The sequence below is a fragment of the Aythya fuligula genome, chromosome 12 (genome assembly GCF_009819795.1).
Source record: "Aythya fuligula isolate bAytFul2 chromosome 12, bAytFul2.pri, whole genome shotgun sequence".
Taxonomy (NCBI): Eukaryota; Metazoa; Chordata; class Aves; order Anseriformes; family Anatidae; genus Aythya; species Aythya fuligula.
The window spans coordinates 11,509,016-11,521,619 of NC_045570.1; the positions used below are offsets into that span (position 1 = coordinate 11,509,016).

The 12,604-nt window shown below is 40.8% G+C and overlaps 1 protein-coding gene across 1 annotated transcript in view; it reads right to left on the reverse strand.

Annotated features, from left to right (window-relative positions):
• The window catches only part of LOC116493826 (transcription initiation factor TFIID subunit 4-like), a 143,588-nt gene extending 132,210 nt beyond the window's left edge, over positions 1-11,378 (reverse strand). The window contains exons 1-2 of the mRNA XM_032195371.1: positions 10,208-11,378; positions 6,730-6,902 (exon numbers count right to left, since the gene is read on the reverse strand). Coding sequence (XP_032051262.1) covers positions 6,730-6,902; positions 10,208-11,378 — 1,344 coding nt within the window. The remainder of the gene's footprint in view (positions 1-6,729; positions 6,903-10,207) is intronic.
• Between the last annotated feature and the right edge of the window lie 1,226 nt (positions 11,379-12,604).

Genomic DNA, 12,604 nt, shown 5'->3' on the forward strand with positions numbered 1-12,604 from the left:
GCCCTATTTCTTATTAAGCATCATAACATTCCCCATTACCAAACTCTGTTTTCCTATACTTAAAATTATGTTGAATTTCTAAAGTGTTTGTGAAGAAGCTTTATATGCTTACTGACTGCCTCAGATTGAATTCTTTTGGTTATGGCTCATCTGAAAAATGCACTCAAGCTTTGGATGCAGAGCAATTTGTATGTTAGGGATTTGTTTTTGTTTTTGTTTTTGTTTTTGTTTTTGTTTTTTTTTTACCCTTGTAAAAATATAGCCAAACTGTGCCAAAGGACCCCCTGCTTCTAAAACATTTGCACAACACTGCAGCAAATGACTAGCAAGTCAGTCAACATAGGCAGAACCTTCATTACCACCAAAATTCTTAGATGCCACAGCACTGCTGGAGTGAAGCACCAGAATCCAAAGCAGGGAGATGCTGCTGTGTTCCTCATATCTGAGATGTCACTTTTGGGTTCACAAAGTAGGAGAACAGGAAGAAGATTCAGGACATGCAAAACCATGCTAAACACAGGACACAGACCTCATTTGACACTATTGCTGGAATGTATTTAAAGAGAGAAAAAAAAAAAAAGAAAACACAAGAAAAATGTTGGCAGTGGGGCATGGAGAAAGGGACAGCAAACCAAAGAATACAGTCCTTAAAAAGTAGGTGAATTTGGGCCCTAAAATTAAATTCCACCCCTGCCTCAATAGCATAGCACTCATACTACTGCACAAATATTCTACTGCATGCAAATACAGATGATCTACTATAATTAATACTATTATGCCATGTATTTATGAGGGCACAACTTGAAAAGCGGGGTTTGTGTCCAGGATTGGTCATAGTTGCAAGTGAAAACAATGAAATCACACTGAACACACAATAAAATAACAGTATTTTTAATTGATCACCTAATGTCCGTATTTTCTACTTATAAAAAGAAGCTAATAATCCCCTTGACTGCATTGTTGAGAGAATTATTATAGGGATAAGCTTTCCAAAAAAATACAACAAACCTGCTTGGTAATTAATTCCCACTTCAGAAAGGGGCTTAGATATTATGCAGCAAATAAGCCTTAAGCAACCCACTGAATAGAGGAGAAAAAAATATTACTTAAATCTTCATCAGGCTGTTGAACCTACACATTGTAGAACTTAAGAATAATAATAGTGTGAGATCTTGTAGTGTAAAGCCACTACAGGAGAGCCAGTATTAGTTTGCTCACAAACCTTCCTTATAGCATTTCCTAATCTTTGCATTCTTAATTTTACAGCATTACTAATGTTTGGGAGTTTTCTATGGATGATATTCTAAGAAGTTTTAAAAATATATGTTAACACAATGAAAATGTAAATAGTAGAATTTATAAGAACTTAGTACCCACTTACACAGAAAAGTTTCAGCCACCACGAGAGAAAGGAAGGAAGGAAAATGGTTTTGTGGTTAAAGCACAGCCAAGACCACACACCTTTTAACTTTTCTGGCCATTCAATCTACCTGCTCTGCTAACACGAATGTCTTCTCCAGAATACTGCACAAGAGAAACAAGTTGTCTATACAAAAAAAAATACTATGGAATAGCTTGTTTGATAATAATGGCAATACGCCTAAGGCAAAAACAAAGAGTTCTCAATTTGCTTAAAATTTCTACAAAACGTATAATGAGCATTTCTCAGGAAAGCAGGAAGAATGTGAAAAACAGTAAAAAAAAAAAAAAAAAAACAATAAGAAAAAAGATCAAGATTAGAAGACGACAAAAATGCAAACACAGGCATAGCATATTATCAAAACTATGTCAGATTTGAAAGGCTCAGCTTTAGAAAGAACAGCTTCTGAAACATCAGACAAGTTTAGAACTGCTCTAAACATCACACCTGATGGCGAAGACTAAGCTGCTGTTGCCTGCATCAGACATGCTCCATAGCAAAAAAAAATACAGCCATATCCAGAGCAGGTGATTCAGCACTTTTCACAAATACAATCTCATTTAACAGAACATATGTTAAGGCAAAACTCTCTAAAGTGAATGTCAAAATACAGAAAACAAATCAGTAAAATTTATATCTTGAACTTGAAATTCTGAAGAGCAGGAAGTTAGAATAATGCCTAATTAAAGAAAAAATAAAGCTAGAACTTCCATTTTCTTAGCAATAAATAAATCAATATTGGTTCGTTGTACTATTTATGCAATGGAAAGAAAATTCAAATGACTGGTAATCTTATTTGTAGCACAAGAATTGTTAAGTAGTCCATTTATATGCCTAAATATTTGTACTGAACTATTAAACATTACACAACTTTACAATACCATTTCTGATCGCTAACATTATATAAAGCAACTTATTACTGGAAAACACATTTTTAATCAAACCTGAAACAAAAACATTAACAAGCTCTACGACTGAATTTATTTCAGTTAAATAATCCAATAAGCAATCTCAGAAGCAAATAAAAATTATTTCACCTGATTTGCAAGTTTCATTAACACGTACTCCAGAATAAAACACTGTAGTCCAGGATTAATATAACATTGGTCTTTTCCATATGCTACTCACTTATATTTTCCTGCTGTCCAGCAGCACCTTAATTTCGTAATCACTGCCAAATAATTTCAGTTGAAACTAATTTATAATAAGGAACTTACTTTTTTCTTTCTGGTTATGAATATAAAACTAACTGGGTATTACAATAGTGAAACCCTTAAAAAAACTCTAGATCAAAAGCATGAAAAGATGAACTGTACAAATGAAAAATTTAGATAAACAAAAGAAACTCACCAAAGAAAAACTAGATGGCAGCACCTACCCATTTTTCATAATTTCACAAGTATAGACTCCAAAACAAGATATGGAGGCAAAAATAGGCAAAAATTTAATACAGTCTAAATAATAAGTAATTCCAAAAGCCTCTAAATCTGATCATCTCTGAAGAATGTAGTAATCCAAGTAAACCCATGCTTATTTGACCTGCTCTTAGAAGAAGAGTCCAGAACAAAATTTTTCTAAGAGTAACTGAAGTTCCATCAAATTATAGCTTGTTCCCTAAAAATCCTGTCTTAACTAAGATCCTATAGCAGGTAAAATTTTGCCAAAGTTGATGACATTTTAATATTCATATGAAAATAATTTTTATCAAAAAGTAGAAGAAAGCTAAAATAAATATGTAGAAAGGAAATTTTCAATTAAAATTATGCACTGTTAATTGAAACCAATGTTTCCTATAAACATCTTTTATATCTTTATATCTTAGATGTTTAGCTTTGTAGAAGCTTATACTATAACATCTGAAGTTACATATCTTAATATTTCTGAACTTTTATGTTTGACACTGCAATCACAGTACAACACTGAAAACAATTATTTAGCTGAGTTACTTGTGATAATTGACATTGGCCAGAAATTAGGACAACATGGAAGAAAAGCAATCATACCACCTATGAAGGTGGTATTCTCATGTATTCTTTGCAGTATATGATATGATCTTCTAGAACGCTCAAAGCAGACTGCAAATTTCCTGTCCATGAAGAAAGTCTGTGCTACCACAGACAAAGCTTTATAGTTATCTTGGAGTAAAACATAAACTCAGTGAGAAAGTACATCACTAATTTCTACATATGTAAAGCACCCTGCACTTTAAACCAAATCAAGTTATTTTAAAAGAACGGATAAAATGCATAGTAAGAAATTTGATGAGCTCTACGTGTAAAATAACAATCTATCCATTAACATAATGGAAAGTCACATTTGATGTTCTCGAGTTAAAACTATGTAGCCTGCAATCTTTGTCAATCTTGCATAATATCTCACAACTGAAGCAGCAAATGTTTATATTGCCTGTTATGAGCTAATAGTACACACAATTTTCCTCTGCTTGAGTCGGTTCAGACTAGGATTCCTGACCACTATACCTTTTAGACATAAAACAGTATTTTTCACACTTCTAAAATTTCTACTGAAACTTTTAATTGACAGAATTTAGCTGTCTGACACATCATAATTTGATTCTGAAGGGGAAAACAGTTTAATTATCAGCTCACTGGAAGAATTATTTTTCAATACATACAATCTCTATATTTTAGAACTTGGTCCCTTTTTCTCGGCTTTTCAGTAGCATAATGACCACTGAAATAACTGACACTGCCAAAAACTAAGCATAATATTTATCACTGGAGTTTTCTTCCAGAAAACTAATGAATAGCCTCTGCTTATAAAACTTCCGCTTAACCAAAAGAAAGTCTAGTATCTAGTTTTTATATGATAAAACCTTTAAAAATAAATTTTTACAATGTGTCTTTAAAATGTTTTCAAGCATTACTTTTAAATTACATTTTAAGTTCAATTATATTCAAAATCTGAGCACTGGAAAAGTGAAAGAAGAGTCTACACACTACATGCAGAGTCATGAAGTTCAACGTACGTTTTTGAGGGACATTACTGACCATTTCTTATCTTAATAACAACAAATAAAGAAATGATGCAGTACAGTTTGGGCAGCTACCACAAATCTCTCTCAAAGCAGATGAATCCTGATTAGCTGCAATATCATTATTCCAATCCTGCCACCCTAAAATATTCAAAATATTGCATCCTGTAACACATTTACCATTCATAAGGCCTTGCTGGTTACCTCTATTCTTAAGCAGTTTAGTAACAAAGTTTAAAGAAATATTTATAATGCTGTGCAGCAGGGTATCCAGCTGGTCAGAATCCTGCAGAAAAACAATAACATCACTCTACTACTAAAAGTAGCTCCTTCAGATTTTGAGCATCTCTATAACCACATGAATGTGCAGTATCCTCAGAGATTAATTTCTATAAAGATCCCCTAAGTCATATTACGCTCTTTCCACAATTTTAACTGCTTCATATAAATTGAGAACACCTGCCTAAGGCCAACATGATCAATTACCAACACCTGTTGTGCACAGATCTCAAGGTTGACTTTGGGATAGAAATTCCAATTTTCTAAAAACAGAACACACGTCGCCGAGCAGTCCATCTACATTTTTGTCCTAAGATCCTAGGCTCAATAAAGATGTACTCCTCAAATGTTTTCAAACTACAGACAATTTGTTAATATTTAGTTTGCTATGAATGTTTCCACTTTGAATTTTAATTCTGAATGCTGGACACAGCAACCAAAGTTATGTGAAAACTAACAGTATGAAACAAAACCAATTAAAGCTAACTTATTTTAACAGACTTAAGTCATATTCTTGGTACAGCCCCACCCTGTGATCTGTTATGCATTTATACTATACTCTCATCTTGGGATCTGTTTCTAGAACATGTGCTATGTGCTATTTTTTTTATTGTAGTCAATAGTATAGAAGTGACATATTTCCAAAAAAAAAAAAAAAAAAAAAAAGCAACCAATGACAGACATACAAACTAAACAGAGAAACTTCTCTGGATTTTTGTTGTTGGCAAGCTAGTTAGAAAATCTGGGAATTAGGGTAGGCTTATCTTTGTATTTGTTTTTCCTGAGATACATTTACATTTGAAGGATTTTTACAGGTTTCCTACCCTTCCAGATATCCCAAATTTAAATATTAACCATTTGCTTTTTCTGCTAAGAGTTCTTTTGTGTATTCCATCCACTACTGCACTTACCTTTTCCCTGAGAGCATTAAGTTCTCTAAGTGCCTCCAGGGTTTTCTTTATGCTCTTCCTGAGATACATTCCACTGAGCTAAAATCCTCCTAGTTACATTCATGATTAAAACTTACATTCTAGTTGGCTACTCTGTGCTTTAGATTACCTCATGTTATTAATTCATTTTCAATTCTCCAATTATATTTTGGCTTCCTTCTCTTCTGATAAAGTTGTCATTTCTTTCAGTTTTTACTTGAACAAACTTTGAGACTATAAATATGGTGTAATGCACAAAGTATGTAAGGGGACAGCAATCAGATACTAACCATGAGGAAATACAACCAAGCTACAAAAGCTATTCAAAAATTCTAAAGGCATATTCTTCATCTCATTTCATTCAGAATTATTTAGCATTTCTACAAATAAAAAAACTACTGGCAAAACTACCTTTAATTCTGTGTATTATTATTATCATGGCATAGCTGTGCTATACATCCAAAGATGTTTGCCTCTACATTTTAGGAGGATAATTCAGCACTAGCCCTAAACTGCATGAAGTTGAACAACATCCCTACAGAATCTTAAACCAAAGCATTCTATGAGGTAATTTACCCTGTTAACTCAGACAAAACTTGAAGTGTAGACTGATCACACCCAGAGGTGAATCAAATCTTTCTTTTGAATGAAGTATACTACAAAAGTTAACTATTTTAAATTCTTGTATTGAATGTGCTTTTTTTTTTTTTCATTTCTAATTTCTAGTGAAATCTGGCTATCGTGTGCATCCATTCATCATGTTGGGATATCACAACAATTCTGATTCAGAAGACACAACAGTCATTTACTAAACTGGCTGTATAAATTCCAAACTAAACTCTGTCTAAGACTGAGCTTTCTAACCCCCAGTGAACTCAGTCTGAACAGGCTCTTGAGAAAACCTATAAAGTAGATTCTTCAAGGAAAAAAAAAAAAATCCCAAACCCCAGAAAATGAACTGCATTTGAATAAGTATTTTCTATTTTCAATACCAAAAAGAAGTGTGTGTTGGGGGGAGAACATTTGTAAAAATCTAAGAACTAATAATGTACAAAACAGAAGAGAACACAATGCACAAAAACAAAGTGAAAACAAGCCAGACATACCTGAGCTGTTGACAGGCGAAAAACTGGGCCACTTGTGGGCACTGAAAGTCTAGGTGAAATGCTGGTAGGACCCTGTCCCTGTGTTTGTACTTGAGCCTGCATTTGAGCCTGTGCTAGAGCCTGCTGAGGCACCATTACAAGTTGTCCAGCATCCGTGCGCACCAAGACCATACCTAATGAGAATAAAGTAACAGTAACTACAGAATAAAGAAAAATATGAAGAATTATAAAGAAGCATCTAACTATGGAACATAGAAAGATACAGGATCAAGAAAAATGTACAGTACTATACGTTATTTTTATTCTTTTTACTCTGGTGTAACATGAGATTTAATTCAAAGAAGAAGAGGAGCTCCCGCTAGCAGACAAAAACTACCCAATTTAGTTTGAAATTCAAACAACTTGAATTACGGTACCAGTGACAAAATAAAAATGGTAACTTGAGCGTATAGGCATGCAGTAACTTTCAGAGGTGTAGCTACAGTCAGGAGAATAAAATTAGAAAGAAATATTCATTAAAAGTAAGCTATAGCAACAGTCCGTAGCTGAGAACTCAATTCAGTTTAAATACATGTGTATCAGGGACAACTACATGAGAGCTTTACTAAAACAACTGCTTTAGGAAATGTGTGCATGCAAACATTAGGCCAGACACATTTCTAAGTATACAATATTTGAGATTTAGTTAACATTTGAGCATTAACACATGAATTTACTTGGCATCCACCATCGCTGCACTGGGAGGCACTACATATGGCTTAGATATCAAGAAAAAACACTGTTATACCCAGAGGACCAACATAATTAGTCTTCAGCAGAAAAGAATCAAAGCACAGGTATTTTAGGAAAACACCAAAGGCACTTTTTTGTTTTTTAAATGAACAAAGTACTTTGACAAACAAGTGTTTTCCAACACTTTCTAGGTGTAAACGGGAATGCAATACTTTCAGATTATTTTCTGGTAACGCATTTCAGAAATAGACGTCTTCTACGCAATGCACAGTCAGTGCCATCCAGTCTTGCCCTTAGTGCTACTGTCCCAAAACTTCCACCATCCATGGGTCAGAAAAGGGGACATAATGGCTACCCTGGCCCCTAGATCATCTAGACACTTAACACTTATGCAAGATCACTGCAAATCATATAATGTGCTTCCTCCACCTCAGTGAGAACTAAGAAGCGATTCTGCAGCCAGATCATTTAAAAAAGAATTTCCAAGTTAGTCCCAGAATACATTCTAATGATCTAACCCAGATGTAAGTGGGATACAATGTAGTATCAAAGAGGAATGGGTCTATAAAAAATAAGGATCTAGAAAATCACTTTTACTCTTGGTAACAGACAGTAGACTGTTTCTGCAACTTATCTCTACACACAAATTTCTTCATATACATACTTTAAAAACAAAAAACAAAAAACTTTTCAAGGGAAAATAAAGATGGTACAAGCATATTCTCACTTCTCAGGATTAGCTTCAAAATCAGGTCATAATTCTATAATAAACACACAAATGAACTGCAGCATCAATAAAAGCCCTCACTCACCAGGTCTTAGATGCTCCCAGCCAACCTTCACTACTAAAATCACCAACAAAAGACAAATTTCTGCCACTATGAACCAGAGTTGGGGAAATCAAGCTTTAAGGTAAAAGCCCTACAGATCTACGGCAAGGATCATATCCAAAAGACGTGATTATAACTCTCTTTCAAAGCCCAAAGAGTAATTTGTAAAATAAGAGTTTAAAATAATAATAATAAAAAAATCTTACAAAAGTAATTTTCTAGGTCCATTAGCCCTTCAAGCACCAAACCTCAGGGGTTATCTTTGTAAACAAAAAAAATCCATAAGCAGAGTATGTCTTTGATATATGCCATACTTAAAGCATCTGGCTACACAAATATTAAAACAAATATTAATACATTGCCCAAACTGGCCAGACAGATAACACTTCTTTGAGTATGCTGTGAACATTATATAAAAATCCTCGCTGGATTATGCATACCATGCATTAAAAAATACATATTGTTTGCATCACATTGCTTCACAGGTGTTTTGTTAATCACTTTTTCAACTTTGTAAAACTCAATCTGAATTAAAAAATGTAATGGAATAGACAAATTAACTGCAACATATTTAATAGATTTCAAACTATCTGATAATAAAATCAAATTCAAATAACTTTCTACACTATTATTTCCAGAACATTTTTTAAATTTTTGACAATATTGCTTTCAAAGGCTCTGTTTTCCTCTTCCATTTAAAAATCAAGTAGCAGAAGAAAGTTTTCAGGCAATGAACTTTATAAACAGTGTGCAAAGTTACGATACACATTATTTTCAGTATTAACAATGGGAAATCCCAGATTAACAATGGCAAATCAAAGGCTGAAGTCCCTAATACAATCTGAAGAGCAACAATTTCATTTTTTTTTTAAATAAGCTCTTATCTGCGTCAAGTTAGGTCTCCATGGAACCACTAAGCTTTATCTAGTTGGAGCATTTGAACTTGGAGCTGGAGTTTCATACACTGTGGTCAAACAGACCACTACTAAAAGTCTACTTGAAAGCAAGTTTCTATGCTATCACATTTTTGCTCTATTTACCTTGGTTAACAAATATCAACTATTTTAAGAAATGTGGAGAAAGAAATATGTTATTTCAGATATCGGTATCTCCAGGTGTTACAACACTGCTGATATCAATAGCCCAAAAAAAAAATCTTTAAACGTTAATCCACCTAAAAGAAGATGTAACAAACTTGCCAACGTTTTGCAATGTGAAAATCTAAGTAGAGGAGCACAGACTACGACCCTTCAAAATTCCACATAAGCAAAACGCAGTCAAGAAGGAATCATCATGATGAAGAGATGCTGTGGTGTTTTGTTAGCAACCTGCTGAACTTACATTTTCAATAAAGAAAATCAAGAAACTAAAAGGTGGACAAACAGAACGTAAGGGTTACTTCAGAGGTAGAAAGAAAATCCAGTGATGTAAAGACTGCCCGTATGCGGCAAGGAATGATACGATCACACATGCTGAAATGAAAAGTTTTAGATTAGATAATTTAGCCTGCATTTGGTCACCTGGTTCACATCTGAAGACACTTCTTGAAAACAGGAAAGTTTTCTCACACAACACAGACATAAAATTATTCCTAGTTAACACATTCCAGACTTTTGTGGTGCACAGCTGGTTACCACAGCATTACTCAATAACTTACCCTGTCCGTCACTCTCCCTAATAGAAGGAAAGGAGTTACTCACCCAACACCAGCCACAACTACTCGCGATAGGCGCAGCACGTCCCATACCCATCACATCCTCCTGAAGGCCAGCCGCTTGGGTAGGACTTGCCTTCGGACTTGCCTCTTCTCGTGTTCCCGGCACCCCGGGCAGCGGGAAAACGGCAACTTGGAAAAACCTCGGCCAAGAACACGGGTCAGCCAAGAGCCGCGAGCCCGCCGCCGCCCTGCCACTTACCCGGCGGTATCGTGAAGCCCGGCGGCAGCTGGATGGTGGTCTGCTGCGGCGGCCTGACGATCAGCTGGGGGGCCACGATCCTGGGGGCAGCGCCCAGCGCCGGCCTGGGCGACAGCGCCTGGGGGGCGGCGGGGAGCGCAGCGCCCGCCTTGGCGACGCCCGCGGGCTTGGGGCCGCCGCCGGGCGCCACCGCGGCGGAGGGCGGCGGGGCGCAGTTGGCGACCGAGCCTTGTCCCGGCGGGGTGGCAGCGCCGGCGGCGGGCGCGGGGCTGGCGGAGTTGCCGAGTGCGTTTAGTGCGGGGAGCGGGCCGTGTGGGGGCTTGGGCTGCGCCGGGGAGGCGTCGGCGCTGCCGCGGCTCTGATGGTTGCTGACTGGGGGCACCGCCGCCGGCCGGGCACCGCCGCCTTCCCCGTTGGGCGCCGCCTCGCCGGGGAGCGCCGAGGAGGGCGTCGAGGAGGCAGCGGCGGCGGTGCTCTCCTCGCTCTCCTCCTCCTCGGCTCCCCGCCGCCCGCCGCCCCCCGCCCCGCTCCCCCCCGCGGCCTCGGCTCCGGCTCGCAGCGGCGGCGGGCAGTCGGCGGCGGGCGGGCTGCCGCCGGGGCCGGGGCTGGCCGCGTCCCGGGCAGCCGCGTGGGGGTGGGTGGTGGTGGTGGTGGTGACAGGCTGGGCAGGGGGGCCGGCGGGCTGCGGCGGGGCGGGGGCGGCGGGGCTGCTGCTGCTGCTGCTGCCGCTGAGGAGAGCGGCTCCATGTGATTGCTGCACACTACTACTGTTTACACTCACTCCCCGCCCTGCCGCCGCCGCCGCCGCCGACACCGCCGCTGCCGCCGGGGGGGACGGGGACGGGAGCGGCCCCTGGGCAGGGGCTCGGCTCTCCGCGGCTCCGGGGCGCCCCGCCGCCTCCTCTGCCGCCGGGGCCGGGGGAGGAGCGGGGTGCCCTTGCTGCTGCCGGACGGGGCTGCTGCCCCCCGCTAGGCTCCCCTGCTGCTGCTGCTGCTGCGGCTGCTGCTGCTGGGACGGGGCGGAGGTCCTGGGCTGGGGCGCCTCGGCGGAGCCCCGGCCGCCGGCCAGCTGCGATTCCAAGGAGCCCACCAGGTCGCTGACCGCCTTCTCGTCCACCTCCTCGGAGAAGAGCAGCATCTCTTCCAGGGGGTCCGAGGCGCCCGCCGCCATCTTGCGCTGAGCTGGGAGCCGGCGGCGCAGCACGCAGGCGCGCCCGGCCTCTGCCGCGCGCGGGGCAGGCTGGGAGGGGCCGCCCACCCCCGCCGCCGGGGGAGGGGGCGCGGGGGCCCCGCGGGCTGACCGGAGGCTGAGGGGGGGGATCCCGCCCGGCACGGCCCCGCCACGGCCCTTCCCTTCGGGGCCCGGGGACTCCCGGTGAGATCCGCAGCCCCCCCGCGGCCCCCGGCCGGCAGGGTGTGGGGAAGGGGCCGGCGGCGCGCCCGGTCTGGGCGGGGCTGTGCGTTTGGCGGGGCTGTGTGAGGGATCGGCCGCGGGAAGCGTCCCTGGGCAGGTGCTGAGGGGCTGCTGGGGCTCGGGGTGCTGAGCTCGCCCTCTGCAGCGTCCCGCTGCCCTGTTACCTTGTGAGCAGGGCTGCTGTAATACCCTGAGAGTAATTCCAGCCTGCACAGGATTTTCCACAGGCGTAGGGAGAGCTGAAAGCCCGCGCACAGGCTGTGAGTGGCTCAGCTGCCTCATACGCTGACTTCTTCAAAGACAGCTTCAAGTGCTACCGGAGCTGTTTGAAGTGCTAAGATACGGGCAGGATACCTGCACCCTGCACTGCTGTGTCTGCTTTAGGTTTAGACACTTATGTCCAAACTACTGCTTTACCACAACTGGAATGGTGATGGTAATACCATTCCTAATGTGGACACTTAACAGAAGACTCGTGAACCAAAACCAACTTCTTTGTATCATTGCAGAAGCTGCCTTGCCACAGCGTTCCCTCACTATCCCCACTGAACATTTGAGGTAGTTTATTCTGTTAATAACACCTTTGCCATTGCTCTTCTATACACTCTTTTCCCCATCAGTGCTTGCCTCGTACATTTAGAAATGCCGTGTAAAAAGAAAAGTGGCCTTAACCCATGATTTCTTTGGCAAATGACAGGGCAGTTTCTCTGATGGGACCTTCAGAATAAATGATTTTGCTAGTGTGAGTAACCACTGTTCACAGTTCATTCAAGCTGTTCTTGCACACAATTGATTTAAAAAACATACATATTCTTGGAGCTGCCAGCAGAAAACAGCTTAGATTCTGCTAGCCTTCAAAAGCATAGATGTCAAACTTGGATGTATTTGAGCTGCTACTCTGTGGCCTAAAATAGTGACTTCTTAGTGATTTCTTCATTTTCTACAAAATAGAAGAACGTGCGTTGGTGAGTGACCTACCTTCA